Source organism: Lepidochelys olivacea (assembly GCF_965140295.1).
Source record: "Lepidochelys olivacea isolate rLepOli2 genome assembly, chromosome: 7".
Classification (NCBI taxonomy): domain Eukaryota; kingdom Metazoa; phylum Chordata; order Testudines; family Cheloniidae; genus Lepidochelys; species Lepidochelys olivacea.
The window spans coordinates 23,994,889-24,011,945 of NC_140417.1; the positions used below are offsets into that span (position 1 = coordinate 23,994,889).

Here is a 17,057-nt window from a genome sequence, read left to right on the forward strand (position 1 = left end):
CAAGCTGCTGTCACTCCTTCCCTCCCTAACAGGGACCTGTTTAAAAGCTAATTTCAGTATGATCTAGGATTAAATCTTCAAATACCTTTAAGTATTTATCACTTTTAAACTTGGATTTGGATTCCCTCTTGGTCACCTCAGGAGAACAGGGAGCAGTGTGGAGGGCAAAGACCCAGCTTTTGCAACAGCAGGTGCTGACTCTGGAGGGACAGAGGTTTTCCCTTTACACAGTGCTGTCTAGCTCTCCACATGGGAGATCTACAGAGGAACAGTGAAAGACTCCAGTGGGAACTGCACTGAGCCCCCATACAGGAAAGAGGGCCTAGAGGAACAATTCAGAATACAAGACCTGAGAGGATTATTGCAGCATCCTTAATTTGCAGCAAGGGAGATTTAGGTTAGACATTAGGAAAAACTTCCTAACTGTAAGGGGTAGTTAAGCAGTGGAACAAATTACCTGGGGAGGTTGTGAAATCTCTGTCACTGGAGGTTTTTAAGAACAGGCTAGACAAACACCTATCAGGGAAGGTCTACATATAGTCATGCCTCAGTGCAGGGGACTAGACTAAATGACCTATCAAGGTCCCTTCCAGTCCTACAGTTCTGTGATTTCTATGATGGATCATAACTGATCTGCAATGGCCAGTGATGGGTTGGCCTAGAGAGGAAAGGGGCATTTGTCAGTCCTGTTGCTTTATAAACATGTAGCAAGGTTTCTATTCCCCTGACTGTAATAAGTGAACAAATGACTGCACAGAAACACATATCCAATCACTCAGTATTGTAAATGAATAGAAAACTCTTTGCCTTCTGGGGCTTTCAGGATGTGTGTGCAGACAGTGTGGCACCAGCCTTGAGAACTTTGGTGTGGTACTGGCAGGCAAACTGTCTGCAGCCCACACTTGCATGACTTCCACTGTTGGCCTGTTGTCTGGAACAAAGAAAAATGTGCACACAATAGGGTCTCAGGGTGCAACTTATGAGCAATGCCTGCAGAAGGGAGAGACCTAGAAAGTGGGACAGGAGCTGGGGTATGTGTAAGGTGCACAGAACATGTTTTCTATCTACAGAAGCAGGCCAGTGTGGGGAGAAAGAATATGTTTAAGGCAATTCTCTCTCGCTCTCACCCCCCCCCCCACATTCCTTTCTTAAGGGAAAGTACGTGACTGGTGAGGGAATCTAAAGGCTGACAGGAACCAACATGCTTTTATCGGATCTATCTTTGCAAAGACAGTCTGGGTGCTGGTGCTAGGTGAGGCAGTCAACATGGAAAGGAACAACCTGGAGGGAGGCTCTGGAGGGCAGGAAACTGTCTTTGTGTGCTAGTATTAACGGGCCAGGCAGCTAGTCTCCCTGGGCTCATTGTTCCGGCTGAAAAAGGCCCAATGTTGATTCTGGGCAGGTTGGAGAGCCTGGATTGAGCTGTGGGTAGGCCTGGGCCTCCTGCATGACCCCCCTGCAGTCTGGCTTGGGGGCCTAGGCAAGCTGAGTTAGTGTTTGAACCAAAACAATGGCACCATAAGAGTAGAACTGAACCAGGGTGCGTGGGGCTGCCCTATCCGTTCTCACCCCAACCTCCCATAGGCACTCAGCCCCCTGCAACCCAGAGCCCTGCGCTGTGGGCCTGAGGTGTTGTAACAGCAGTGCCCTCTGGTGGGCAAACTCTGAGTCATGCCTACTCAGCCTAACCCAGAAATGGGGGTGGTGACAGTAAAACCAAGGAACCCAGAACCTTGACACTCCCATACAGGTTAGTTGAGGCTCAAACTGTTCCCCTGTGAAGAGAAGCTGCTGCAGAGCAGTTCTAGGTGAGGAAGGCAAGACGGCCCATAGCTGCCCCTTGCAGTGGTGAGCCAAGCCTGACGGGGTGGCAGGGGAAGCAGAACAGTTTAAGAGGGCCAAGGTAGGAGCTGGAACATGGCTAGGGCTGAGTTTAGTCCCCTATTGGCCATTGGGGGAAAGAAGAGGGGCTGCCCCAGGGGCACCTTCTTTCCCCCAGAGCAGAACTAGATTTACTCCCAGCTCTTGCCCTGCCAGTCGCCACTGTTAAGAATTTAAGAACAGCCATACTGGGTCAGACCTAAGGTCCATCCAGCCCAATCTCCTGTCTTCCGACAGTAGCCAATGCCAGGTGCCCTAGAGGGAATGAACAGAATGGGCACTCGCCAAGTGATCCATCCCCTGCTGCCCACTCCCAGCCTCTGACAAACAGAGGCTAGGGACATCATCCCTGCCCATCCTGGCTAATAGCTATTGATGGACCTATCCTCCATGAACTTATCTAGCTCTTTTTTGAATCTTGGCCTTCACAACATCCTCTGGCAAAGAGGCTGACTGTGTGTTCATTTGGTGACCCCTAGTTCTTGTGTTATGAGAAGGAGTAAAACAACACTTCCTTACTTATTTTCTCCACACCTGTCATGATTTTATAGACCTCAATCATATCCCCCTTAGTCATTTATTTTCCAGGTTTGAAAGTCCCAGTCTTATTGATCTCTCCTGCCCCTGTTAACCTCTCCTCCAGACAACGGATTTTCCTCGAGCCTGCCTCACTGAGTCACCCTAATGCTCTGAGACATGGGGCACAAGAAAAGGGTATACGAGAAAAAACCTCCAATCTGTATATTAGCTGGGCATTCCCATAAGTTACTGCAGGAGCCAGCAAGGTCCTTCAGAAATAGAGAAAGCGCTAAATATCCATCCTCCCTTGCTTATTTCAATTGGGTATTGTCTACATAGTTAAAAAAATACCAGGAACAAACACAGGCTTTCAGGAGATGAAACCCTCTCAGCTGCACTGGCTTTATTTTAAACAGACTCAGGACATTGCCAGCTCAAAAACCTCACTTTTTGTGACAAAAAACAGTACAAATCTCCTTTGCTCGGGTTCCTTATCCCCCAAAATATAAAAGTATAAATTCAAGGGGGAGTGGATTTATTTTAAAGCCTTCAGAAGAACAAAGATGCCTTTATTCTCACTGGCCCCAATGTTCAGATCTGCCATGAGCACGTCTCCATCCAGGCTGTCTGGCTAGTTGTACAGGGACAGTAAGGGCCCTCTTACACAGCAAAATACAGAATGGAGACTGCTTTATAACCTGGTCTTGCCTTGTCTGTGTGGAAGGAACCCTGTTACAACCAAATCCAAATCTTGTTATACCATGGTCCCTCCACAGCAGATTCTGATTGGCAAACAAGCCCTAAAAAAGAGTAAGCCAAAAAAAATTATTTGCAGGCATTTTCCATTTCAAATTTTCTCCCTTCCCCAATTTTACTGACCAAAGAGCATCACTGGTTTGGCTCCGAGCATGTCCACTCAACAGCCTTTAATCTCAACTCACGTTTCTCCCCCCTCCCACCACTTTAACTCTGAAGTTATAGTGCATCGAGGATGTTGTCAATTTTGGTGACCAGCTCCTGGCGCTTGTTGGAATGCAGCTTCTCATTCTCAATGTACGTGTCCTTCTTAAGCTTGCCAGCCACCAACCGCTCTGCCTCAACAGACGATTTCAGAACCAGCTCCTTGACTTGGCTGTCGAGCTTCTGAATCTCGCTCACCTTGTGGGAGTTCAGAATAAAGGAATATTAAAGAGGACTGAACACAAACAGCCCTATGACATGGCAAAGCAGAAAAGCTGGGACCAAGGAAGACACAGCACAGGATATAGAACAGCCTCTCCCACGGGCCTGGCTATAAGTGAACATGGCATTTGGAGGGTTCCTCTCGGGGAGGGGGCAGAGGCTAAATGGACAGAGGAGGTTTAAACGGAACCTCAGAAGCCAGATACTAGCATTGAGAGAGGTGTAATTCTTACTTTCAGTAATGTTTAATGATAAGTTAGAGACTTTCAAATCTAGGTCACCAGTACAAATCCAACTCAGGACCATGGTGGCCAAAAGTAGCTGTTTTCTGATGATTATTGTGGTTGTCAGGGTGAAGTAAGTTTGGCGGATCTCAGTGAAGTTCACAGTGGGATCAGTACCCACAGCACAAAAACTGAACTCCCCACACCTCAAGGTGGGTGGCTGCTTCTGGTCAGAGTTGAGGCATAAAGGTTGGGAATGGTAGTGTGCGCGCCTGGGGTGTGCTGTGCTGCCATGTTGTTGCAGAGAAAGGAATTCAGTCTACTGGACTGTGAAGGCAGCATCTTCCACCAGTGTGAAATTCACACTTGCACAAAAATAAAAGATTAACAAGTAAATGTGTTCAACTCTTGTGGTTTCGTTTTACCATGATACAAGTGAAGCAATGTGATGAGGCACCTTCTATGCAAAAATAAGAGTCCCAGATATGGTCAGCCAAGACAAAACTGGAGTAGCTGAACACCTGTAGGTGCTGTTCTCTTGTTCTCCCAAAGAAGCCATGTAATATGAAGCAAAAGCTTCCCAGGTGGATTCTGGCAACAAACCCAGAAATAGCCCAGGACCCCCAAAATAACTTGTGTTACTGGCTTGGATAGTTTAATAATATACAATCTGTTGCTATGTTTCAACTTAAAAGATCCAAGTTTTCATTCCATTTGACATTACTAGGAGCGTAATGATAAGATAATGCAGTTGTAACATACAATCCTACTTCCAATGCAGCTGGTCTAGGGGATCTTTTGGAGACAGTGAATGCTAGTGGCAAGCAATTTTTCATCTCCACACATTTTATAGAGCAATAAAAGCAAGAGTAAAACTACAGCAGGGGGGGGGAAAAAAACAAACAATACCATCCCCTACATCTTTCTGACAAGAAGCAAGTAATTTTGGAGCGCATGAAAGAGAGAACAGGAGGCAGCAGCTAAGCTAAGCATCAGAAGACATCTAGAATGGAAGCAGAGTAGCCTATAAGGCCAGCAACAAAGCACAGCTAAGACAGGAGAGAGCTCTTACCTTATCACACATGTCAGAGCCTTCTGTCTTCAGCTTGGACTGCAGAGAGGCTACTTCATTGGTCAGGGCCTTATGCTCTGTCTCCAAGGTCTTCTTGCCACTGTTTAGAGTGGAGATGTCCCGTGACTGCTTGTACTTATTCACCGCTTCATCAAAGTGGCGGTACAGGCCCAGTCTCTTGTTCACCAAGGTGAGAACTTGCTCTGTTATGCAGGCCACCTTCATCCTAGCTTCAGCAGCTGGATCCTATAAAGGGCGATAAGGTACATAGACAAGCACATACAAAAAACTTAAACTGAGCCAATGCCTGTCTAGCCACATGTGCTATGCAAAAGCACCTCAGATCTTACAATTTACAATTTAACACCAACAGCTGTCAAAAGAATGCCGAAGTTAGCTTGGTCCGAGCATAGAGGCCTCTGGCTGCCTCTAATCAGCCAGCCTAGCTCTGGGTTAATAAAAACCAAGGGAAAATAGGGAGGAAGGGACTCCCACAGGACAGTCACAAACCAGTTAGATTCAGATGGGCTTGCTGTCCCAGGGCTGGAATATTTTACATGAAAGCTAAAGATGGAGTATCCATCACATACCAAGACAAAACCAATAGGTCTTTAGGTGCTCAGATGCTATGGTGATAAGACACCAAGTACCTAAATAGGAATATTCCAATGGAAAGAACATTTAGTGAGGGGAACTATTTCTACAGGCAATTTCCAACCATTAGGGGAATAAAACTTTCCCCTCAGTCACAAGGCTGCAACTTGCCATATAGTACCTTGGTGATGGAGAAGTCGAGCCTCACATAGAAGATCACTGTGAAGAACAAGATGTAAAAGGCTCCAACCACCAACAGCGGCTCCTGCAGCATCAGAATCTTGTTGAAGGTGTAGTGCACCTGCAAAATAGGATTCAGAGAATGGGATCAATGACTTGCCATTAGTCAAGGGAGAAACTTCAAGCACCTAAATGTTCCTAAAAACCAAGGAAGAATAGTTATGGCACACAGAATGGATCCAGCTCAGATAATGCAAACTGTGTAGTCAAGAACCTAGTCACACTGCTCGTTTTCTATATCTCTTGAGCAACAAGTTTCCCCAGCTGGGCTGTGCATTGGCTATACTGACTTTCCTTAAGAGCTGCAACCCAGCATCTGCATTACAGATTCTCACATCTTCCAGCAGAGAGAACTTCACATAGTAACAGACAAGCAAAGCCACACAATTTGCATTTCATTTTTCAGGAACTCCTCAGCCCCAGACCAGATATTGTTATGATTACAAAGGTGAGTGAGGAGGAGGCATGGCTGCTCATTTAAGTTATTCAAACAAAGGGGTCAAGCCTACCACAATGTCCTGGATGTGCTGCTCTACTAGGTTGTTCTTGTGTGCCACAATAACCGGGCGTCCAAACGTGTCCAAGTAGGTGTAGTGGAGCTCGTCAGTGGCTCGGTTGATTTCATATGGGCTGTCCACATGAATATTCCTGCAGGAATAAACAGACACTCCCACATGATTCTAACATGTCTGAGATGGGATGGCTTTTTGATTGGCCTGTTGTGGCCCAATGCACACTACTCAATTGCACATTGAAAACAAGTTCACTGCAGTTTAAAAAGCAATTTATAATGTATGACAGATTGTGTTCCAAGGTGTCCTCTATGCTCATGTCAGCCGTTATGTTTTCATGGTGCTCCATCCCCAAGAGCAGACAGGAGACTTGGCCATCAATGCACAGGTGAAGCATTTTCAGCAGTAACAGCACAAGAGCAGTGTCACTTACTTGGCACCTTCTGGCAGGATTATCTTTACAGTCAGAGAGTCTGCAACTTGCTCATCAAACACATGGTCAATGAACCTCATCCTCAGGGCATATTGGTCACCTGAGAGAAGGCAGAAAGGACAGAAAAAATTCCAAGTAGTTTAACAAAACAGGCTTCCATGGAAAGGTTTTCCCAGTGTCTGTGAATCTCAGCATGCTGAAGGACAGGGGCTGTATGCACTCCTCAGCAGAGGATCATTTGGCTCCCCTGAAAATGGCAGTTTTTAACAAAAGGTCTAAGGATACAGGAAGAGGCACATGCAAGCAGGAGACTGGCTTGTAAGTTACAGAAGTAACAGCTAGCAATAAACGCTAAAAGGTTACAAGGGCCCCATACTGTACAAATGTCAGATTTTCAACACAGTAAGTCTGGCCTTTTACTACCCCAATCCTGTGACACCCACCAAGGTTATAGAGGTATTCATAGCTAGGCAGGTTGTAGCCAATGATGTAATGGGTCTTCCAACCCCCAAAGAGCGGGAAGCGGGGGCGGATCTCCATCTCCACAGAGTCATCCAGGATGAGAAGGTGGCTGGTAGAGATATTTCCAATTTCATCTCGGTAATATACATCCTGAGCCGCAGCAGGAAGAATGGTCTGCATGAGGGAGAGAAGCAGCACTCAGTGCATTTGCTAGAGAAAGAAAATTTCCACTAGAATAGGCAAAGCAGCTACTGATGACACTTGGTTCAGCTTCAGTCAGGAATAGCACCACTTCTCACAAGCAGCAACAAAATGACTACTTGGCAGCAGCATGTGGCAAAATGGCATTAAAGTAAGTGATTAGCCACAATGTGCTCAGCAAAAGCTATTGCCCATATTCAGAGAAGTTATAGATGACTAAGCCCTATTGGATCATCCAGTCTATGGCCTTGAAGTCAATGTAACATTGTTCCCTACAAAACAGTCAGTGGTACTTTATCCAGTCCAGTTTCCTAAGAAATGAGGGACATGCCTACCACAATGTCCTGGATGTGCTGCTCTACCACTTCCTTCAGGATTTTATTTCACATCCTATCTGATCAGCCTAAAATTCCCATTTCGTTCCATCCCATTGCTCCTAGGGGGCTGAGCTTGTGAATTCATACACTCAACTCAATAACATTTCTCTGTCTGTCTTGATGTCACTTGACACTTTTTGAACACTGCATGCAATCAATTCCAAAATTTCAGGGAATATTCTAGGCATCAATGGGCAGAAGCCCACAGATTCTGGTGAAATATCAGAAAACCGGAAGGGGAAATGGGGGCAGAGCTCCTAGCATCTGATCAGCAGAGCAAGCAGCTTCAACCAGATCTGTAATTGTCTACAAATCAAAGAACTTGTTGATGGCAGCCATTAACACCTTCCAGCATAACAATGGGGATAATCGTACGGGAGGAGGAGGATGGTGGAGTCCCTGCCATAGGGAAGAAGGAGAGGAGTGGGAGGGTGCCACAGAGAGCCCCTTTTATGAGGGAGGTTACAGGGAGTCCCTGAAATAGAAGGAGGTGGGAGGGTGGTGTGATGATTTGGGGAATCTGTCTGTACAATTTGAGTTCTGGTTGATGATGATATGAAGTTGTTACTATAAAAATTGCTCTACCACTGAATGCCTCTATGTAAATGTATCAGGGGGTAGCCGTGTTAATCTGTATCCACAAAAACAACAAGGAGTCCAGTGACACCTTAAAGACTAACAGATTTATTTGAGCCTAAGCTTTCGTGGGTAAAAACCTCACTTCTTCAGATGCATGGAGTGAAAGTTACAGATGCAGACATAAATACATATATTTATGCATCTGAAGAAGTGAGGCTTTTACCCACGAAAGCTTATGCTCAAATAAATCTGTTAGTCTTTAAGGTGCTACCAGACTCCTTGTTGTTTCTATGTAAATGTGGAATCTGCCATTACCAACAGGGCTGAAAACACATCTCCAGACAATGGCTGGTCACTTCAGTTGCTGCCTATTCAGGTGGAAACATATGAAGGACAATGGGTTGGCTAAGTTTAGGAAAACTAGTTTTCTCTAACCCTCAACAAGGTGTTTGGAGAGTGGAAAATTCCTATACAACACAAAGAGAGAGCAGAGGTGACAAAGCAGGAGTTTAGAAGGACTCAAAGTGAAGGAGGGATGGGCCGGTTTAGCAGTCAGAGAAAGCAAGCTGACCTGCCCTGGAAAGGGGCTCCATGTTTCAGAAATCATACCATAAGCTGCAGCAGAGGATCCTGGACACCCCTACAAGACCTTGAGCCCAGCCCAAAGAATGCTCCAGAGTGGTGAGGAAACTGAGGCAAGGAAGTGTATGTAATGTTTATTATTTTTGTATACATCTGTGTATTTCTTGTGCTATCAAGTAAAGAGCAATGGTATTTTACAATTCTGTGCAGTCTGTGTGTGTGTTATGTGACACACCTATCGTGTGTCCCTGAAAAGTTAATCCAGAACATGGCTGGAGTTCTGGGAGAGGGTATGTTTAAGCTACAAGGGAGTCTGGGGCAGGGGGGCCAGCACAAGTCCCAGGGGCTGGGTAGTTGGACCGCAGGGTTACAGCTCTCAGGAGGGGTACTAGACAGAGGATTGGCACCCCAAAAGTGTGCCTAGAGACCCCAAGCTAGAGGCAGTGAATGGACTGTTCAGACTTTGGAGGCTTAAAGCACACAGGGATTCAGAATTTGGATCCCTTCACAGCAGTCTGGTGTGTGCCCAAGAAGGGGCATTCAACTGATCTCTGACAGGTAGCACAAAGGCAGCTTGTGGGGACAGTGTAGGATACATGGAGCACTTGGTTTATGCAGTAAGCCTACAGAAGCAACAAAGTGTGTGACACCTCCCCCACCCCTCCAGTTATACCTTCCTGTACTACCTTGAGTAATTCCTCTTTGGTAATGACATCTTGTAAATATCTGAAAGCTTTTTATGTTTCCCCCTTATCCCTTGTGCACTGTTGCCAAATAAGAGACAAAAGAAAGGGCAAAAGGATTTTCTATAGGAAGGTGGTAAAGGAGGGCACAAAATGCAAACCTTAAAAGATTTGACAGAAGATATTCCACTGTCTGGCTGCCTTTGGTAGTCATATCTGGAGAAAGGCCCTTTGAGCACAGCTCCTGTGTGCTTTAAGTCAACAGTCTCTTCTACAGCAATATTTCCCCAGTGAGACACTTCAATGACCCGTATCATACTGGTGATGGTCAGGAATGGGTTGTTATTTTCATAGTGTACCTTAAGGATGTCCTGAGAAGGAAAGAAAACAAGATATAAATCCCAGAAAAGGAAGTAACAAACCCAGAGGGAGGAGGGGAAAAGGATTCCCCCTCCATCAAATCCCAGAGTGAATCATTCCATTATAGTGACAGCCATTAGCAATGTCCATCCCTGGACCCCCCCTTTTTTTGATTTATAACAGCTGGTCACACAATACAGGGTGAAAAATGCACACAGCTCAAAACTAACACACCTAACCTGAAGCTCAGCTATGACACTTTGAAGATATCAATTAAAGCACTTTAGCAAAATTTCAGCATCCATTCTGGCTGTTTTAACTGATCAAGTGGAAGCAGCTTAATGGATATGCTAGGTTTCACAAGTGACTGCTCACAACAAGGGAAGTTAGCATGGGCAGATAGGAAGCCCCTAGATACTGAGATGTCCCCTGTCATTAATACAACTGACTGCAGGTAGCAGGATTCACTGAGCTAACTGATGAATGCTTTGGACTGGAGGGAATCAGGATCCCAGAGCAAAGGTGTTCTCATACAGACCACTGACAATAAGACAACTTGGATGGGGCATATCTCCTGCTATCAGCACCCCAAGATAAACAAAACCATCTGACCCTTATGTTCCAAGGTGCCATTCCTTTGAGCCCACACCTGTACCATCATGAGAGTAACCAAGTTCCTGACATAAATCCCACTTGAACAACTGGTGATGTATGGGTGAAACTTGACAGGAAAAACAGCCAGATGTTCAGGTGCTTGGCTTAACACTTAAGTGCTAAATCAAACTCTGAATCTTGCAGCGAGAATGCTGATACTGCATATTAAGGACAATATGTACAAAGTAACTAGGTTATATTTCAACAGTCTCTTCTCCATACTATCCCATGAGCTTCCTTAAATAATATACACTCAGAGTAGCAGGTGTTTACCCCTCAGCATGTTACTACAACTATTTCCTTTTAACTTTTTTGGAGTGAATTTAGTGTTGCTGAATTGACACCCTCAAGTCCTCTCTGTGTACTCAAGCAGGTATAGCAAAGGCAGCTACAGTTCAAGCTCTCCCCCACTACCCCAAGACATCCGTGCCCTAGAGAGAGACCCCTCTCTCCAAGGGTTTCTCATTGGCAGTCTCAGTAGAGAGGCGAAGTTCAGAGGCAATTAATGCCAACTGTGGTGGTTTTGTGATACTGACACTTGCCCATTAGGAACTGAACTGAGAAATACCAACTCAATTCACATACGACACCAGTTTTCAGACACTTGCCACCATCCTAATATGTGACCGAGAGGCAAATGTCTCTACATCCCATTCAACGTCTTGAGCCATAATTGACCTATTTATGTGGTGCACTTTGCAGGACAACAACAAGCTACAATTTATTTTCAAGAGCCTTTCAGCCAGGGTTTTGCTAGCCACAAGAATTTACCTGGCTATATGGTGGGATGTCCTTGAAAGGCCCATATTCAATCATGTCCTCTGACCGGGTAGGATTGCCCAGCTTGGTGTAGTTCTCTACGTTCCTGGAGGCCAGTTTCACACGTGTAGTTTGGCTCTTTGTTGGGTATGGAGAGTAGAAATAATGATTCCCTTCAAAGACCACAAACTGTTTCTCTGCCTGTGTGATGTGCGTGGGGTACGGCTGCAGGACATGTGTGAAAACTGTTTCGATGGATAAACGGATCTTGGCACCTGGCGCCAGAGGAGATGGCAACTTCACGGTGAAGAATTTGCCGCTGAAAGGGAGAACAGCAGGAAAACTATAAACACCAAGATCTCCACTGGCCTGACATGCACTCTTAAGCCCCTGCAACACACACTGGTGCAGAGGGGAACCTGGAAGTTTTCTATTTGCTCTTAAAGGACTCCCTCCTTCAACACTGGGAGTGCTGTAAAAGGGCCTTGCAGGATAAGGCCCAAAGTAGATTTCTGCCAGTAGCCTGGTGCTTGTTCCTCAGGAGGAGATTTCTGTTCCACAGTATGGGTACATTTACATATAAATGGTGATGGGGCAGTCTATAATTGGATATCATTTGGCACAGGCCTGAATGGATATTCAAAGGGAATCAAGCTAACATACCACCTGTGTGATGTTGTTGGGGTAGAGATACTGGTGCGTTCCTTTCACCATTTCTCTATAGCTGCACTTCACTGTGGATTTTCCATTATTCTCTAGGTGGAGAGAATAATCTAAAATGGAGCATGGGCAATGATCTGACAGGAAAACAAACATACTAAGTTCCTGCTCCTAAGAGTCTGTTACTCTCAAGTCAGCACTACTTGTTCTCCCATTGGGCTGAAGCTGAATAAGGATGTCTATAGCCAGGGATCCAGCAGGGGTATCCTGCAGACAGTGAAGTCTGGAGGTGTGGGACTAGAGAAAACTTTTCACCTAATCCACAGCAGAGTTCTCTTGCAGCCTTCAAAGAAACAGATACCTCCACAGCAGGTTCACACCACCTAGCAAGAACTGCTGCCCAGACAGTGGAAGGAGAGTAGATAACAGCCCCAATGGATGGACCTTGGCAGTTGCAGGAAGGGAGCAGTCTCTAACTCACTGGTGATGCAGCCCTCCACCTGGATTAGTTGGGGCACCTTCAGCCAGTCATAGCTACGAAGTGGGCACTGTTCTGCCTTGATAATTCAGTGTTTCACTCCATAGCTACGAACCTCTTGAGATCACCAGCAACTAGTGCCGAACCAGTTTAAAAAGCTCACCTTATTTAATAGCTAACATGCACAGCCTCTGAAAGAGCCTTGCACTACAAATTTCTGCTCCCTCAAGCATGCTGCAAATATGGGATACTCCCCAAGTGTGGTAGATGTGGAGCCTCTGGCTAGAAAGAGGGCTCTCTCTCTGGGTTAGGGGCTACAAGCTCATTTTAAGCTGCAGAATCTAACATCCTGCAGCAAAAATATGGTTCAGTATTGCAGCGTAAACAGAGCCAAACCAAATTTGTAACTGTATGTGATGGGCAGTACAGACCCTTAAGAGGCCCATGTGGTTCTAATGCATCTCCATCCCAGTTCCCCTAATACAGAGAGGTGGCAACAGATGTTCTGACAGGAGGGTTTCATAAGATGCTAGGACACAGGGGGAGTTCCCTACATGGCACAGGGGAGCTGAGGAAGACACCTATACTGCATCCCTAATAGAGGGACTTATAAAGAGAGAGCAGTCTCTCTGGGGAGAGGCTGCCAGACAGACTTCTCCATTTCCCCAGGAAACTGAGGGCATCTACTTTTGCTGACCTGGGAATCAGGTCCTACACTGCTACCTGTATTCTCAAATTGTGCTACAGGCTGTGGTGTGAAACGTAAGATGGGCCTCTGAAAGAACAAAGGACACCCAACCACCAGCAAGATTGTTGTAGGGGCTGCGTGATGAAATATTTAAAGTCCTGGACTTGCTCCTTAGACTAACATCTCTCTTGATTCTGCTATTACTCAACTGGGGAAGTCCAATTTGAATGGGTAAGTTACAAATACTGGTCCCTAACAGAACTGCTCCCTGTTATTTGGCATTACAGGGTAAGACTCACCTTTTACCTTTCCCCTTAGTCTCCCGCACCTCCAGGGTGTTCTCCTCCTCTTCCTCACCTTTCACCTGTTCCAAAACAAAACATTACAGCCTGATCACCATGTCACCATTTAGGCTTCCCAGGTGAAGCAGCTGAATTTATCAGGTCAAATACTACACAATTCCTATTCATTTCTTATTGGAGTGCACACAACGCATACTAGTTGACAAAAATATTGTTTATTAAAAACCCTTCACAGTCATTAATACTAGCCAACTCAACAAATTGTGGTCTGTATCCAAGAATAGAAACTGGAGGCTCCTGTTAAATTTTTTGAAGCTTCTGCCAGTGTCCTAGGCCAATTCCCAAGCTGTCAAAGGCATGGAATGGAGTCTGTCAATGGCCGACCCTACTCCTCCAGCAGGTCCTTTTACAGAGCTTCTCTCACTGGAGCTCCTAGGGGAGCGGCCACCAAGTGAAAAAGCAAAGACTGGCACAACAGTCTCATTCTACTGTCATCAGAAAGCAGCACCTGCACAGCTACTCTCTCAAACCTCTTGAGGAAAAGAGTGCTGGATTGATAGCCCTGGAATTGGAGACTCAAGTCTCCTGAGCATCCATAGGACAAACACAGCCTGCAAGACAAAAGCTTCCCCCGTGCATCTCTGGGTCCTGCTCCAACATGTATCCAGACTGCTCTGGAAAGACCACATTTATAGATGTGGTAAATGAGACACACAGATTAGCATCACTCTCCATGTCTCATTCCCTTTTGAGACACCCTAAGCAAGATTACCCAGCCTCCTTGTTTCACAGTCATAATAACGGCCTTTTAGTAGCCTAATTATTTGTAGAGCACCAGCAGCATGCTAGGAACTTTACAAACATCTGATGGTGACAACCCTCAGTCATTACCAAACTGAGCTGGCTTTGAACAGGGGACCTAGAAGTGAAAGTCTCTGTATCCTACCACCAAGCCACTTGAGTGCTATTAAAAGCAGCACACAGAATATGCATGCAAAAGCCTTTGTTTCAGTACCACATTAACACAGTGTGGACCAAAGTCTGCTCTGTTACACCAGTGTAAGCCTGGAGTAACCCTTCTGAAGTTGATCCAGATTTATGCTGGCAAAGGATAATGATTTATTCTTTGTACTACAGTGGTGCCTAAAGTGTGTTAAGCTCTACTCACAGAAGCAGTCTCTGTCCAAGTGTGTACAACTCAAGAACCTGAAAGCAAAATTTAGATCAAAGCAGAACCTGATCCTTTTTGAGTTTCAGTGGAGTTCTACTGATAATCTCTACTATTATTAAATCCCAACTGTATTTTTAAAGCATTAGGCTATTATTCTAATGCGTTGCCCTTTTATGGTATACACCAGGAAATTTCAAAGGCTTAACACTTACATTACAAGCTCTGAGGTAGGGCATTATTATTTATCCTTTATGGTAGGGGAAAATGAGGCAGAGTGGTGAAGTGACTTTGCAGAAGGTGATACAGTAAGTCAGTCGCAGAGCTGGAATCAAAGCCCAAAAATCCTAGCTCCCAGCTCCTTGAACTAACAGCTGCTTTTCAGAATCACTCACCACTAAATACTGTAAGTGGTTCAAGTGCTTGAAGAAGATTATAAGTGGATGAAGGGCTAGGCAGCCATCTGACAGTTGCCCATTCAGACTCAGGGCCCAGCTTGTATTTATATCTTTCACTCTCCCATTTATATGGGATCTCCTTCTAAACTTAAAGCCACACCAAGCTGAACCAAAGAACTGCAAGGAAATGAATGTTAACTGTCAAATCACTCACCAACCTACCCAGGGCATAACAAAACCACCCTCTGCCAAAAATAAAAACTTAAATCTACACTATAAGAGCAGGCGGGGTCCCTACTACTAAAGGCATCCAGAAAGGGCAGAGAAATAATAAGGTTTCAGAAGCTGGATGGATCTCATGCAGGTGGCCTGCAATAGCTAGCATTATGCCTTAGGGAACACCCATGTAGAGGTTCCTACTAAGACACCCCTCGGATTTCTCCCTCTCCCCCACGGTGTGGTTAGTGGTTGCATTGCAACGCCTCCGGCACTTTTGCTTACGTGTCAGTATCTGCCAGGCAGGGAAGTGGCTGTCACGGCACCATCAGGTCAGAGTCAAAAGCAGGAGAAAAATCCACGGCCACCCGAGGGGAAAGAAAGAAGCGCGGGGCTGGGGCTGGCCGGGCGCTGCCCTAGCTTGGCAGGACGGCCCGCAAGGCCGCTTGCCCGCCCCGGAGGTTTCCATGCCTGCAATGAGTGACCCAGCCCCGAACCGCTCACACGCGAGGGGGGCCCATGCAGGGGCGGGGGCCCCGCCGCGCGCAAGGGGGAGCCAGGGGGCTCCCGCCACGCAGAGGCCGCGCCGCGGAACGGGCCAGGCCGAGGGTCGCCGGGGGGATGGGGACGGGGACGGGGCCGCTGCGGAGGAGCGGGCGAAGCGCAGCCGGGGCGCGCACTCACCTGCACCCCGAGGTAGGCCAGGTGGCTCTCCAGGCCGGGGTCCAGCGCCAGCAGGAAGGAGCTGGCGCCCCCGGAGCCCCCCGCCGGGTTAGCCAGGCTCAGCTCGGCCGTCACCTTGGCCAGGTGGGTGCTGAGATCCACCGTCCGCTTCACCTCCTCATTGAGCAGCTCGGGGGCCGCTAGGGCACAGCCCAGGCAGAGAAGCAGGCGGCAGGCGAGGCCCTCCATGGCCGGCCAGGCAGCGGATGAAACCGGATGGACTCTCACAGACAGCGGTGGGGGCGCCCATCCATCGGGGAGGGCACAAGATGGCGGCGCCCAGGCCGAGGGAGGGACAAGATGGCGGCGCCCAATCATGGACCAGGGCACAAGATGGCGGCGCGCACGACAGGCAGGACCCCGTCAGGCTCCGCAACCAAGGGGGCTACGCCGATGCCTAACTAAAAATGCTGTGACCAAAGGCAGCGCTGAGCATGACAATATTCCTGTAGGATCAGAATCCTAAGTTAGTGAGAGCTCAGACCTCATTGCAGAGAGCAGAGATTGTCCATATATTGTGCAGGGGGTGGATACTGAGTCTGTTCTTCACAGCTCCCAGCTTCCTCTGGGAACCTGGATAGATCTGGGCAGAGCCTGGCCATGAGGCTTACAGTGATGCCAACCCTCAGAAACCACAGACCAGGCTCCAGTATCATGAGAGTTCATTCAAACAATACATGTGGGTATTTCCCCATTTACCATCTAGTTTCTGAGCCATCTTTAGGGTACACTGGGGTCAAGCTTTTCAACCATGAGGGCTAGAGACTTTTGTTTAAATTGAAAGATGAGCCTCTCATCATCATGACTCCAAGAACTGGGGTGTCATAAATATAAAGGGAAGGGTAAACCCCTTTGAAATCCCTCCTGGCCAGGGGAAAGCTCCTCTCACCTGTAAAGGGTTAAGAAGCTAAAGGTAACCTCGCTGGCACCTGACCAAAATGACCAATGAGGAGACAAGATACTTTCAAAAGCTGGGAGGAGGGAGAGAAACAAAGGGTCTGTGGCTGTCTGTAGTCGTCTTGGCCGGGGACAGAACAGGAATGGAGTCTTAGAACTTTTAGTAAGTAATCTAGCTAGGTATGTGTTAGATTATGATTTCTTTAAATGGCT

General features: G+C 46.8%; 1 protein-coding gene across 1 annotated transcript; it reads right to left on the reverse strand.

Annotated features, from left to right (window-relative positions):
• Positions 1-2,768: 2,768 nt before the first annotated feature.
• On the reverse strand, positions 2,769-16,185 carry RPN1 (ribophorin I). Its single transcript, XM_084635352.1, has 10 exons — positions 15,909-16,185; positions 13,440-13,504; positions 11,327-11,633; positions 9,703-9,912; positions 7,101-7,293; positions 6,658-6,757; positions 6,222-6,360; positions 5,654-5,773; positions 4,879-5,124; positions 2,769-3,558 (listed from the first exon to the last, which is right to left on the reverse strand). Exons 1-10 carry the CDS (start codon positions 16,134-16,136, stop codon positions 3,376-3,378), a joined length of 1,791 nt encoding a protein of 596 aa, XP_084491478.1. The 5' UTR covers positions 16,137-16,185; the 3' UTR covers positions 2,769-3,375.
• Between the last annotated feature and the right edge of the window lie 872 nt (positions 16,186-17,057).